The sequence below is a fragment of the Lissotriton helveticus genome, chromosome 10 (genome assembly GCF_964261635.1).
Source record: "Lissotriton helveticus chromosome 10, aLisHel1.1, whole genome shotgun sequence".
NCBI classification, from domain to species: Eukaryota; Metazoa; Chordata; class Amphibia; order Caudata; family Salamandridae; genus Lissotriton; species Lissotriton helveticus.
The window spans coordinates 62679594-62694435 of record NC_136071.1 but is presented as its reverse complement, the minus strand read 5'-3'; the positions used below and the strand labels follow the sequence as shown (position 1 = coordinate 62694435).

Sequence of the window (14842 nt, the reverse complement as noted above, 5' to 3'; positions counted from 1 at the left end):
CTTCCATTCAGTGACCACATACACCTTGTCTAAACCTCAGCAAGTGTGTGCACAGCCTCTCTCCCCATTTGCTAAACATTCAGACCCAGCATCCATTGTTTTAAGTCTATCAGGCAGAATATTTAGCTTGGTATTTGGATGTGAGGGAAGATAAAATATGTTGGAAATGGCCCTTACTGCAGGCTTACCTTAAACCTTTTGCCTTCCTCCTCCTAATTTTCCAAATACTTTTTTGGGGCTTTAAGCTTAAAGACTCTGACATTTTTCATTGCTAACCAATGCTAATGGGCTTGTGCTCTTTTACTAAAATGTGGGAACATTGGCTGATATACAAGTGGCATAATTAATTTACTTTTAAGTTCCTAGAAAAGTACACAACATGCGCCCAGGCCTGTAAATTAAATGCCTTCTGCAGCACATATAGAAAGAAGAAAATGCCTCAGGAGATTGTTTTTGTGCAGGAAGGTGCCGCTTCCTGCACAAAAACAGTCTTTGCTAATAATGTAGGCTACCTTGCACCATGGTGCAACAGTTTCTGCATTGGCACTAGGCAGCACAATGTGCTCCAGCGCTGCGAAAAGGCTGGAATGTGCCTATTGTGATACATATAGTGCATTCCTCCCCTTTCCCTGTAAGCAGCACAGAAAGGTGACTTGCTGTGCTGTGTTACTTTGTGATACATATGCCCCTTAATGTCTTAAGGGTTGGATAAATGCCCTTCTCAAACTGGACTGATATATGGGCCAGAGTAATTATTAGTGCTATTAATTTTACAGAAATTGGTTAACAACATGGTGGGGTTAACATCTGCATTAAGACAAAATGAAATCTATGTCCCGCATCCTGTAACAATATCGTATAAAACTTTGTTGGAATCTACCCTCTCCCACTTTATTCGAGTTTCATTTGGTCTAAATGGGGCAATGTAACAAATAACAGTTTGTAGACATGCAAATTTGTTACCCCATATCAATATTGGCATTATAATACAGTTATGATTGCTGAGTAACAACTGTGCAATTCTTGGTGTAGGATACATTTGTACAATCCTCGTAGAGATTAACACGTGATCAATCACTGAGTTTGCATTCCTGCCAGTAAAGGTTGGTACCACACTGCCAAAGTCTGTAGGGTGGCTCTGATTTCCGATAAGGTGCTGGGCAGACGTAGGTCCGCCCGCCATCGTAATCAGCCCTTTAGTATGGATAAATACTTTCACCATCTTGAAAAATGCCCAAAGTGGGTAGATTTGACCCCCGGAGATTTTACCCCATTGGTTAGGGCATGAGCAAAGGTCACTCCTACCCACTAGCTACTGGCACGCATGTTAGCAGAAACTTCTAGAGCGCACAGTCACCAGAAGGTTTCATGGCGCTAATTTTGAAAAGTGACGCGGCGCAGTTGACTATGCGTAGGCTTGCTCAAACTACCAGGTCTTAAGCGCCTTTCTGAACCCCAGCAGGTTGTCAAGCATCCTGATTGCTAGAGGTAAGGAGTTTCAAAATTTAGGGGCAAGGTAGGAGAACCTACACCCTCCATGGCGTTTGAGTTTGATGGCAGGGGTGGTCAGTAATTGACGATGAGCTGACCGTAGGTTGAGAAGTTGGGCATGTTTTACGATCATGTAGCTGATGAATTTGGGGCTCCTGCAGTGTAATGCCTTAAAGACTAAGCACCCTGTCTTAAAAGCCGCACGTTGGGCATAGGTAGCCAGTGAAGTTTGGATAGTCAAGGTCTGGCAGAATGCCATTTAGGTTGTTTATAGATTAATCCTGAAGCCTGGTTCTGTACCAATTGAAGGCGTTTGAGTAGGAACAGAGGCAGGCCAAGGTAAATGGAGTCAATATGTGAGAGAACCAGAGCTATCACAACCTGTATGAGGGCTGAATGGGTCAGTAAGTGGGCGATCTTCCTGATTTTACGCAATTGGAGAAAACAAGTGGCGATCACTGCCCCCACTTGTCCTCTAAGCGAGGGATCTGCATTTAGAGTAACCCCCAGGCTTTTCACGGAGGGGGAGGGAGAAGGGGGAGATCCTAATTCTGTCAGCCAATAATGTGTGCCCCAGAAGATCTCACGCTTCCCGGGCACCACTAATGCCGTCTTGCCCAGGAGGAGTTTAAGATGGTTGAGGTCCATCCAACGCTGAATGTGAAGCATAGTCGTTTGAAATTCAAGGACAGAGTCAGGGGAATCCAAGGTAAAAACTAACTGGAGATCGCCAGCATAATTGAAGGTCATGATCTTTCTGTTTTTTAGTGAGTGGATGAGGGGCATGAGATAGAGATTAAATAAGTGTGGGGGCAGGAACAAACCATGTGGCACCCCACATGTGGTGGCGAGCTTAGGGGCAGTAAAAGGGCCAAGTCACACTGCTTGAATTCTGCCTTCAAGGAAAGACTTAATCCAGTTGTATGCAGAGCCCTGTATGCCAGCCTGTTCAACACGGTCCATCAAAATGTTATGATCGACTATGTCGAACGTGGCCGACAAGTCCAAGTGCACTAGGGCCTCAAGGAAGCCCTTGACTGCATCTCTGGGTGTCTAATACTATCAGAATAACTGACTCAGTTGAATGAGCTGGCCGAAAGCCAGCTTGCTGTGGCTCTAGGTGTTCTGATTGTTCAATACAATTGGACAAACACCTAGACACATGGGCCTCTAAGATCTTGGCCAAGAAGGGGAGGAGAGAAATGAGGCAATCATTGGAGGGGTTCAGGGGGTCAGCCCCTGATTTTTTAATAGCGGGACCACAATTGCGTTCTTGAAGGCATAAAAGTGGCATATTCCGGCACGCAACCAGAGGACACTTCCTGGACATACAAAAGATCATAAGAGGACTGGACATGCTGTCTGTGACTTTAGAAGAGCCCTGAAGACTGGAACTCCTTCCTCTTGTACCAGGACAAAGAAGTGGGCTCCAATTGCCATAAGGCCAACTTCATATTAAAGCTACAGGGATTCACAAATCTACATTGGCCTTTTACTCAGCTGAACTGCGGCAACTGGACCTGGAGTGGAAGCTGCTGCTGGCCTAGGGGCTTTAAAAGCATTCTCCTGCGGTGAACTAGAACTTAATTGACTCAGAAGGTAAATTCGGTAACCATGGCTTACCTTGTTGGTGTATTTCTACACCACCCTCAGCCTGAAATTGTTTCTAGGTCCTGTTCTACAGCAACCATTGGTTATCATCACCACTTTGTGCTTCCTACACTATTTCTACTTAAAACGTTAGAAATTCAAATCCCTGGTTTCCTTTGTAGATTAGCTGTTGTTTTGCCATTTTTACGGCATTTTGTTTATTAAATTGCATTTGATTTCTCTAAGTTGGTTTGGGATTTTAATTGTTTTGCATAGTTATGACAGTTTTGGTACTGTTTAAATACTTTACACATTGCCCTAAGTTAAGCCTGCATCCTTGGTGCCATAGCTACCAGAGGGTTGAGCTCAGGTTAATTTTGAGACTTGAAGGATTCACCATGCAGATGGTAGGGATTTTCTTTAAAGTGGGTAGTCACCCATCTGCCCCCCCAAAAAACATTATTACATAGGGTTCAGGGCTGAATCTGTTAACTGCAAGTGGTTAAGTAACATATTTCTATTTTTAAGTTCTATCAGAGGAGCTGTCTGGGTTCCCATTTTTGGCTATGTGATTGTACACAATACAAGTATAGCAATCGCGCAGTTCCAGTAAGAAAGGTATTGTAACCGGACAATGTCATTTTTGGTTTTAACTGAAGGTTTTACTCTGTTTAAGAACACAGGGGCCGATTCACAGAACTAACATAAGACAAAATCCTAAACTTACTACTTTTGGTATTCACAGAAGTTAGGATTTTGTCTTAAGTTTGTCTTAAGACAGACTTAGGACAGACTTAAGACAAAATCCTAACTTAAGACTGTCTTAAGTCGGTCTTAAGTTTGTCTTAAGACAAATGTAAGACTAAATCTTAACTTCTGTGAATACCAAAAGTAGTAAGTTTAGGATTTTGTCTTAAGTTAGTTCTGTGAATCGGGCCGGAAGATCTTCTTGCAGATGTCCCCTCACTTTTTACCCCCATTTGGACTACTTGATGCACACAATATTAGGTTTTTCATTTATTATATTGCACTGATTTTTTATTCCTTTTGTTTTGGTGTCTAAAATGAGCTCAAAATACACAGTATTTTCATAAATTGGTGTCGGATTTCTATCCAGAAGTGCCAATTACTTATTCTCCATGTTGGTACTCTGAAATGCTTAACATATCTTCTAGTACAGTCTGACTGCTCTTTGCCACACTTCCAGGACTGAGCGAAGGATTTATTAGTGTGAACATCTTTAGAGTAATATGATATTATTACATGGTGAGGACTAACCCCCTCACCACAAAATATTCCACTTTTCTACACTCTGGTTGTACGATTATTTTTCAGACTGAGGATTTAGCAGCATAGATCAGTCTCCAAGCTTTTCCTTTGTTTTTAAAGAACTAGTGGTCTTGAAATTCTAGTATGTCAGTATGGGAAATACTTACATTTATAAGATAGTGGAAAGTGTCACTCTACCTGGAAGATAGGTAATGATTCAAGCATTTAGTGTAGTATGTTCAGGACAACATATCATACCTTCCATCTGTTTTGAGTTTAGTTTTGTGGTAAACGAAAAGGTTATTGATAAGGTACCTAATTTCACATATTTGGGGAATGTTTTTAACAACAAACTGAATTGAGACCATTTGATTGCATTCAGGGTTCAACACACCAGTAGAATCATAGAGGGTCTGTTCCGCTGTGCGTGCAAGCTGGGACATAAGCCGGTGGCAGAAATGCTAACTCTATATAAATCAAAATGCCTGTCAGTATCAACCTATGGGGCAGGAGTATGGGGTATTCAAAAAAGCAGCCAGATACAAATTCTGGAAAATAAGGGCCAGATGTAGGTAATCCCAATTTACCTATTCTTAAATTCCGAATTTTACTGATTCGGTATTTAAGAATAGGTAAATGGGATGTAGATACATTTTCGGTAAAAATTACCGAATCGGTAAGATTCGGTGATTAAGAATCGGTATTTACCGATTCAGTAATTCCTATTCATTCCTATGGGCCTGAAGGCTCATAGGAATGAATGGGAAGCCATTCAATATTACCAATTCGGTAAATACCGAATCGGTAATAGGGGGAACTCATGCAAGGGTGGCAGGGTGTCACATTGACAACCTGTTGCACCCCTGAATAGTGCATGCCACATGGCACTGTTGAAAGGTATTCCTTATTTATCACCAACTTATAGTTGGTGGTAAATAACGAATCCTAAAATGGGAAAAGCACTCATTTGAGTGCTCCCTACATTGCAAGTTCGGTAATTTACCGATTCGGTATTTTAAGGAATCGGTAATTTACCGATTCCTTAAAATACCGAATCAGTAAATTACCGAATTTGCAATTTAGGCCACCTACATCCCAAATGCCCAATACCGGTCGGTAACGGCCAAAATTCGGTAATTTCGGCCGTTACCGACCGGTATTGAGCCACCTACATCTGGCCCTAAATTCTTAAAAGGATTGCTGATGGTTCCCATTAGTTCTCCCACAAAATTCTAAAACTCTGAAGTGGGATTGGACTATGTTAAAGATAGATTAAACATTGCCCCACTGATTCTATGGGGGAAAGTGTGGACTTCGGAGGAGTTATCATTCACCAGGGAAATTATTAGAGATTGTATGAGACTGGAAAAGGCCCTGTCTACTCCCTGGCTCTGTTATGTCAAAGATACTTTTAATAGGATTGGCTTGGGAAATTACTATGATATACCTGATGGCATACAATCTAACATGAAATTAACTATAAAAAATGCATATAATAATGAATTAAGAATGTCCGATCAGGACGATGAGATACTAACTTACGGGCCATCATGCTATCAGCAATTTTATTTGTCTTTTACTATTCATACACAATCACGTTTCCTCTTGACCAGGTTTCGTCTTTGCACATTGCACTTTCTTGTGGCTTTTCCTAAACAGGCAAGTTGGTGTGAGAGACTGACTTCCTGTCCCTGCAATAATTTAGCCCTACAAAGCACAATGCACTTTATGTTGTTTTGCACGCTATATAAAGACATAAGGGCACGCTTAATTAAGCCTATCTTGAAGGAAATTCGCCATTGTATGATCTTTGTCCACTGCTGCTATTTGCAGTGCTGTGCTCAACTTCTTTAGAACTGCTTTATTAATTAGGAAACAATATGAATTGTGATAGGGAAACTGGGCCTCGAGTGATTTTAGGTTTTAAATTTGTTCTGTAAACCTGTGATAGACTGATAAAATGTTGAATACTATAAAAATCTATCTTAACATTTTAAACTGCAAATTAATATATGTGCACATCCCTATTGCTGTATAGAAAGTTTTAAGTCTTGTTTAACTATTTTATGTATGAATGACATCATTTTATTATTCATATGAATCGAATAAAGTTATTTGAACTTGAACTTGAGTTTAGTTTAAGAGTTTTGGTAGGCTAGCAACTGCAAGATGTGTTACACAAGTAATTTAATGTTATTCTTGTCAATGGTTTGAAGTGTATTGCAACTGTGAGGAGCAAGTTGTGATATGGTGCTTATAGCTTGCTGTCTTCCTGTCACTGGTCTGGTTTGGAGACTTTTTGCTGTCCTCTTGATAAACATGTTCATGACTGGTATGTCTGCTGCTATGTGTTGTGAGTGTGTGAGAGGATGACGTCTGGTGACCATTGCATGTACGATTCACAAGATGTCTGTTTGCAATTGGACGTTTGAGGATTGAAAGAAATCCATTGCTAAATTCAAAAGATACACATTTGTAATGGGATGTGTAAGGTTTTAAAGAAACATGCTGCTAATTCACTAGATACCATATTGAAAGACACCCATTACTTATTCCTCCCGTCAGGACACCTGTTGCATACTGGGATGAGTGAGAAGTGAAAGACACCCAGGTGCAGATTTAGCAACTTTCATGCAATGCAATGCAGCAAGGCTACTTGCTATGTTGTGGTGTGTGAAAAGGAGAGAGCAGAAATGTACCATATCAACTAAGATATGACACACTTCAGCTCTCTCATAGTGCTGTTGCACTTCAGGCAGCTAACACCAATGTAGACACTCGTGTGCCTTGGTGCTAAGGTGTTTACATTATGGGCTGAAATGTTATTGTGCAGAAAGGGATATCTTCCTAAACGACCCTTGGAGGCATATTCCTCTTTGATGTGTGCTGCAGAATGTAGAGCCCATGGTAGGAGGAATTAATGAGGAAAAATAAACATATTTCTCTTTGTTACACCTCCGATAGGTAAGCAAACCATTTGTCGCAAACCCAGTTTCACTGACTTTAGTAAATCTGGGTAGGCATCAAAATCAGTGGGTCGATGGACAGGATCCCCCATGCTCCACAAATAGAACGCCTCCCCGACGCAAAGTAGTGCATGGCAGTACTATGTATTGCTTTGTGTTCCTTTTTTGTTTTACAAAGTCACATAAATCGGGCTTTATGTGGCTTAGTTAATCCAGATTTTTTTTTTGCTCAGACTGCATCTAAAGAGTGATGCAAAATATTAATAAATCTGGACTCTATTGATTTATTAACAAAATGACCTCTTCTATTCTGAGTGAGAGTCGAAAGAAACCCATATCCATGTTTCCTCTGGCTGGTTGGCTGTGAGTCTGAGGAGCAATTGGTAGTGTTTTAAGATGTACTTTGCTTAATAAAGGTTTAGTCATGTTGAAATAAATCTCTGTGAATCTGTAGTGTGTTTCTATGTGCTCTGCTTTCGTCCCAAAGTCACATCAACATGTTTGCCCAGTCTTACCTTGTTTAGGCTCTTGTCACCTGTTTGTTGTTTTTCCAAAGGAAAGCAATGATTTATGTTTTGCTTTCCCTGTGTTGTATGTATCCCAACTCCACTAAGAGTGCGATGCTCGATGGAATATTCCTAGGTCACTTAGAGTGTCTATCTACTAGTTACGCCGGTTAATACCTGAGGCTGAGCAGGGAAGTACACACTTATGGTGGGTATCATGTAGGTACATACTAGTAACTGAACCTGATGTTTTCTGATCCTAGAGCTACCTGTTTGTACTGTGGAATCCAGTCTAGTAACTGCAAATAAGATACTTTGCAACACTACACAACTCTCTCATCCCATCACAATTTTTCTGCAAAAAAGGTTTCACAAGTAGGTTTGGTTCACACGAATGGAATAATGGTAGCTGCAATAAAACAAAATGTTCCTGAATGACAAGCAAATCAGATCACTGTAAACAAAGTTGAAATCTGGTATTGGAAATGGTATAAAATGTTCCCTTGTTCAATTCAATTCTTTACCCTTGGATTCTCCATAGCTCCGGGATATTGACCTATCATCTGATCTTGCATTGTTTGTTATGATTTCATGCAGGGTATACAGGATCTGTTCAGAATATGTCTAACATCATCTCTAAATATGGCTTTGCACTTCTTTTGATTATTTTGTACCTGGGGAAACCAGCTAACTCCCAGTATTCTGGCCATAGGAAGTGCTTCTGCCGATGGGCCATCTCCGATGAAACCAGCCAGCTTTGGGTGGAAAAGACAGCTATAGTTGGGGATTGTCTCCTTTACATTAGAAAGCTGCTGCAAGGTCCCATCAATAGCCCCCACTTCAGAGAAACAAGAATCATGGATCTGAAATCCCAAGGTGGTGTTAGGCAGAAGTGTAGGACTGCTATTGATTTCATTGATGGCAAACTTCATGGCAAGGATGCTTTGGTAAAATATTGCATTGATCCTGGACATAGAAATAAATATTTCAAGAAAACATTAGTGAATTCAACAGTGATTCATAGTCCTATACACATATTTTACTTTCACAATGTCATGGGGGTCATATTAGAAAAACACCCAGTGGATGAAAAGACAATGTTAAAAAACATGCAGAAGGTTCTGCAATATATTCTCTAAGGAACCTAAAGTGGTTGACTTTCAAGCCCTTAAAAAATTTCCTGTCAGCAAAGCATGGGATTTACAGATATCATACTTCATTGATCACTTTATAGCTTCAATCAGCATAATCAGCAAGACAAACTCAGTGAAATTAGTGACTACTAGTGTCTTTTGGAATACCGCAAGATTTGCCCTCTCCCCATTTTCTTGAACTTCAATTTTCAATCTCCATGATTACTCATTTTAATCACAGAACCAAAATCCAAGAATACACTAATGGCTGTCAAATGTATCTGAAAATTATGTGACTTGTCATTCTCCAAGACAGGTTGTTTTTTTCCTTTGTCAATTAGAACGGAACCTTAAAATAATTCACTTTGCCAACACTAAACATGTTTGGATACAGGAATGGCTATCAACAATGAAGCTAATATCCGATCTTCCAAAAACAAAAGTTAAACCACAGTTCTCAACACAATCTGAGACAATCCAGCACCAGTTCTCACTCTTGTGAGAAATACCACCTTACGGCATTGAAAGAGACCAAACCCCCCCATCTAAATACAGTCTCAAAACCCCCCATCTAAAAACAGTCTCAATGGAGTCTCAATACATTCCAAACCCATTTGCAAGCTCATGTTTGCACGGGGCTCAGAATTTCAAGTTGTGCAGACTATTTAGCCCAGTTGTGAAAGGCTGAATTTATCGAACCTGATAAATTCCCAACTCAACAGTATCAGACTTTATCAGGTGTGACATGTGCCATATACCCTGCTGGAGTGCCATGCCGAGTAGTCAGTTGCCAGATCTTCTTCCTTGGAGTTCCTTAAATGCCACTCCCTCTGAAATGTCAATCACTTATATCAAATCTGCCCTGCACATCATAAATTGGCAAAAGAAAGTTTGAATAAATATGACCTCATGAATCCCCCCTTATGCATATCAACTTTCTTCTCCTTCAGACCTGCAAGACCTACTACATTGCCTTCAAGACAATCTCAGAAAACTCATAAGACTTTCTTAAACAGAATTTGCCATCAAGAATTTGAGAAACATAAAAAAAGGAAAGGGTGAAAATCAGGGCTTCTGAAAATATGTGGAAGGATCAGATGAAGAAATCATTAAATAGGAAGTGAGCCTTGAGATGGATATAGGGTATGTACTTCCAAAGAGGTAATGTTGCCATTCTTTGGGCCTTATTTACAAGACGCTTGCACCATCGGTGAGTCACTTTTCCCCATGTTAAAAGTGACGTAACGGCGGCGCAATGGGCTTGTAAAAAAGGTCCTTTGTTTTGTTCAATGGCACTGAATTTCTGAGACAAGTACGCCACAGGATGTAACTGCCCTGAATAAACATCTCTTTGCGAGAATATAGCCCTGATTGCTTCATCTGAGTTGGAGTGCCAAGCCAGCCTAACTTTGCAGTAGCTCCCGCTATGTTCTTCTCCACAGCAACAAATCCTGTTCAGAGGCTCCTCTCTGGAAAGACATCTGGCCCTCATCTGCTACTCCCCAAGGGAAAATGATGATAGAAAGTAAAATTACAAGCAATAAAAATGTTGGCCAACCCCAAAAAATCTAAAGGAAATTCACAAGTATTTGGGGTTTGCAGACATCTATCCCTAGTTCATCCACAACTTCTCCGCAACAGTAACTTTGATTACTAAGCTACTACATACAAATACGACCTTAATTAGGACTCCAGTAGCTGAACAAGATTTTGCACATTAAAAAAGACCTTTACGACTGCTCCCATTCTAGCTCATCCAGACATAGAAAGGCTGTTCATTGTGAAAGCAGATGAAGCAATTGGCGCTATATTCTCGCAGAGAGATGTTCATTCAGGTCAGTTACGTCCTGTGGTTTACTTGTCTAAGAAATTCAATGCCACTAAACAAAACAACACAATTACATGAAAAAGAGCTTCTGGCACTTTGCATTGTCTTTGAAGAATGGCAACATTACCTCCTTGGAAGTATATACTCAACTATGGTGTTCACTGATAACCTCAATCTACAATTATTAAGATTTTAAGATATGTTAGGGCTTTAACACCATGGCAATTCTGATGGTCACTCTTCTTTGCTGAATTCAAATTCATTGTGACTTTCTGATCAGGGTCAATGAGATGAAGATGGTAGCATCTAGAAATCACTGGACCTTTCATACATTATATAATCCTCTCATTTGATAGGAGTCTACACCAATGTAGTACACACCTTCATAGATGACATCAAAAAGGTCCACTCTTTAATAGATCTTGGATCAAAGCATTTAAGAAGGGTTACCTATTTAAGGGTCCAAGCTATATGCACCTAATCCCCCTTTATGCTCTCGGGCTCAAGATTGGTGTCACCAGACTCCCATGTTAGGGCATCCAGGAAGGACATAGACTCAGGAAATAGTATTAAGACATTTTTAGTGGTCCGCAAAGACCCACAATGTGGTTAAATATGTAACTAATTGTGAAATTTGTACCCAAGCCAAGGTAGATCGATCAAAGTCTAGGGGGCTCTTGCTACCTTTACCCACTCTCTCAAGCATGTTTGGGATATTTCAGCAGATTTAACTGTGAGACTTCCTTCTAGAATTAATGTAGTGTTAATATGGTGGTCCTAGATCGATTGACCAAGATGGCTCACTTCATCACATGCAAGGATTCCCCACAGATAACTCAAATGATGATAAAGCATGTAATCAAGCTTCATTGACTTCTTTGAACTATTACTTCAGACAGAGGGTCCAGCTTACTTCCCGCTTTTGGAAAACTTGGTGTTGTCATTTAGGAATTCAATTGTGTCTTTTCACCAGCTTTCACCCTCAAAGTGACAGTAAAACAGAGAGTTCTGACCAATTTTATCAAATATTATTTCCAGTGTTTCACCCAAGACGCCCCCAAGTCTTGGAAAGCCATACTTTAGCTTGTGGAATTTATTTACAATGTGGTACAATCTTGTGTGATGTAAAAAAGTAGTGTGGTTTGAATTCAAAACTGTATGATGTTCAATATTCTTTGGCATATGTCAATATTGTTGTTGAGAAATTAGAGTGTTATCCAGTATTTGGGTGTCTTTCATAGATTCACATGCCTGAATCATTCCCCGTCGTCGAGACGGGAGCCTCCGGTATATAAAAAAGTAATGTCCTAGAGACATACATAGAAAAGAATAGGCCCAAAGGTCTCACCTTAGTAGCCTATCCACGTCCTTTTGCAGGAAGGACCAAACAGAGCAGGCCCCAAGGGTCCCACCTTGGTGGCCTATCTGGGTCCTTTTGTAAAAAAGGACCAAATAAAGTAAAACAGCCAATCAGCTACTACCTCCTTCTAGAACCTTCCTGCCAGGAGCCCAAGTCTCTCAGATTTTCTACCGCACGTTGTGCTAGGGAGTCTCCACCTGAGTTCTCCTCAGGAATTTCTCTTTTTTCTTCAAAAAACAACTTTAATTGTTTTCTTCAGTTATGTCGGATAGTCAGAAGAAGGGTCTTTTCAGGGCTTGTTCCTCCTGCAGCAAGAAAAGACTTCATGTTGAGGATAAACATGAGACATGTTTATATTGCCTCTACCCTCACCACCAGGCAAAGGACTGCAAAATTTGTCGAACCTTCTCCAACAAGACCCTCAAGGACCGAGAAGGTCGACTTCTGTTGTGGCTCAACAGACTCAAGACCAAGTCTGATGACTTGGTATCTGAAGGTGAGAGTGTGTCTAGAGTGTCGCATTTTTCCTTGAAGAGGCCAAGGGTTTCTTCCCCTAGCCCCACAGACACCCCTCCTATGAAGACTTCTAAAAAGTCCTCAGAGGGCAAGCCATCTGTGTCTGGCAAGGACCTGCCTGTCCCCAGGAAGCAGCCGCTGCTCCTGACGACGACGACGATAGCGTCGATGGTGCATTCAGCACAGAAAACTGTCTCGAAGTCGACGACGACAGTGTCGACGACGACGGCATCATCGGCTTCCTCCTCGACGACGAGAACGATGCCTTCATCGTCGGCGAGTAGACCTACGCCGTCGACCATCCCGGTCACTCCATCGACGACGAAGATATCATCGTCGACGACGAGACCCTCGTCGAAGACACCGACGACCCCGTCGACGAAAACAACGCCGACGACGAAGTCTACCTCGTCGACGAGGATCATCCCGTTGACGGTGGGAAAGCCGTCGACGACGAGTACACCGTCGACGACGGGAACCTTACCGTCGACGAAACTGACGACTACGAAGACGCCGTCGTCGCAGCCACCGTCGACGACGACAAAATTATCGCCGACGAAAACACCTACCACGACACAGTCGACTCCAGCGTCGACGTCTACGGGACCCTGGAAGGAGTCTGCACTCCTGTCCCATGCCATGGATGCTTTTCCACCGCAAGTGAGCCATGTCACGGTGAAAATTACTAAACGGCCTATTACGCCGCTTCAGACATCGCCCGGTAGGATACAACAACTACCTCCGGCCTGTCTACTACAAGGTCAAGAGTCGGACGAGGACTCCTTTACGCAGGCTACTAGTCCGTCAGACCTAGTGCTGAAATGCCAAACAACAGACGAGGAGCCGGAAGAGGAGGAAGCCCTTCTACAACAACAGGTCCAACCTCCATCCCAGACACAGGTTACTCCTATGGTGTGTCTTCCCGCATCCATCGTCTCGGACCTACAATTCCTCATAAAGGATTACAAAGAAAGGTTCCCGGAGAAACACTCTGCGCCCGTACTTCCAGCAGCTCAGGCGCCAGCTCCTTCATCTCGTCATAGACCCACTCCCCTGGTCCTTGAAAGAACACAGGTGCCAATTCAGGACGCTCCCTCATCTGATGAAGAGGAGAGGGAACAGGAAGAAGGGGAAGTAGATGACGACCAGTCGGACCCGGATGCAGACCAGGACTATGTGGCACATTCTCCAGCCTCTCCGGATCCACAAACCTCGGAATCTCCACCCGCAGACATCGGGGGATTCCACAACATCATTGAGCGGGCTGCCAAGAGGTTCCATATGTCTATGGAAACACAGGAAACAGAATGTTTCCTTTATGACTTCAAGGAGCCGACAAAGAAAACTTCGAGGTCAATTCCCATTATTGACTATATCTGGAAGCAGGGCAAACAAATCATGCAAGCACCTGCCTCTATACAGGTGATGGTGCCCAGGCTTGATAAGAAATACAAGGCCACCTCATCGGCACCGGCATGCCTGTCAGGTCACCCCAAGCCAGATTCCGTGGTGACTCAAGCGGCGCAGAAGAACTCACGAAATCCAGCCTCACCTCTGTCGACGCCACCTGACAAGGAGGGCAGAAAACTGGATGCTGTTGGCAAACGCTTTACTACCACGTCGGCCATGACTGTAAAGGTGGCTAATTCTATAGCCCTACTGGGCCGTTACAATCGCCAACTCTGGGCGGACATTGCACCATATCTTTCAAATCTACCAGAGGATGTCCGAGAGGAGGCACATTCACTTCTTTTGGAAGGACAGACATCTGCCTCAGAGCTCATAGATTGTGCCATTGATGCCGCCATGACTGGTTTCCGGCAACTGGCAGGGGCTGCAGTCCTAAGGAGACAGGGTTGGCTCAAGGCCACCACTTTCCGCCAGGAGGTGCAGACCAGGATATTAGATATGCCTTACGATGGCCAGCATCTGTTTGGTGAACAGATTGACGCGGCCCTTACCTCCATCAAAAAGGACACAGATACAGCCAAAGCCCTGGGTACTCCACAGTTTCGGACCCAGTCCTTTCGTGGCAACAGGGGAAGAGGCCAACCTGCATACAAAGGTTCCTATCAGAATCGGTCTTCGTACTCATATTCCCAGTCCAAGCCGCAGTTTCAACAGCGACAACCTCCACAGGGACGACAGCCTTCCTACGGCAAATCCAATTACCGAGGAAAGGG

At 42.5% G+C, this 14842-nt stretch overlaps 1 protein-coding gene across 1 annotated transcript in view; it reads right to left on the bottom strand.

Annotated features, from left to right (window-relative positions):
• The window catches only part of LOC144783904 (extracellular calcium-sensing receptor-like), a 149597-nt gene that overhangs the window by 120823 nt on the left and 13932 nt on the right, over nucleotides 1-14842 (bottom strand). The window contains exon 2 of the mRNA XM_078662644.1: nucleotides 8497-8788. Coding sequence (XP_078518770.1) covers nucleotides 8497-8788 — 292 coding nt within the window. The remainder of the gene's footprint in view (nucleotides 1-8496; nucleotides 8789-14842) is intronic.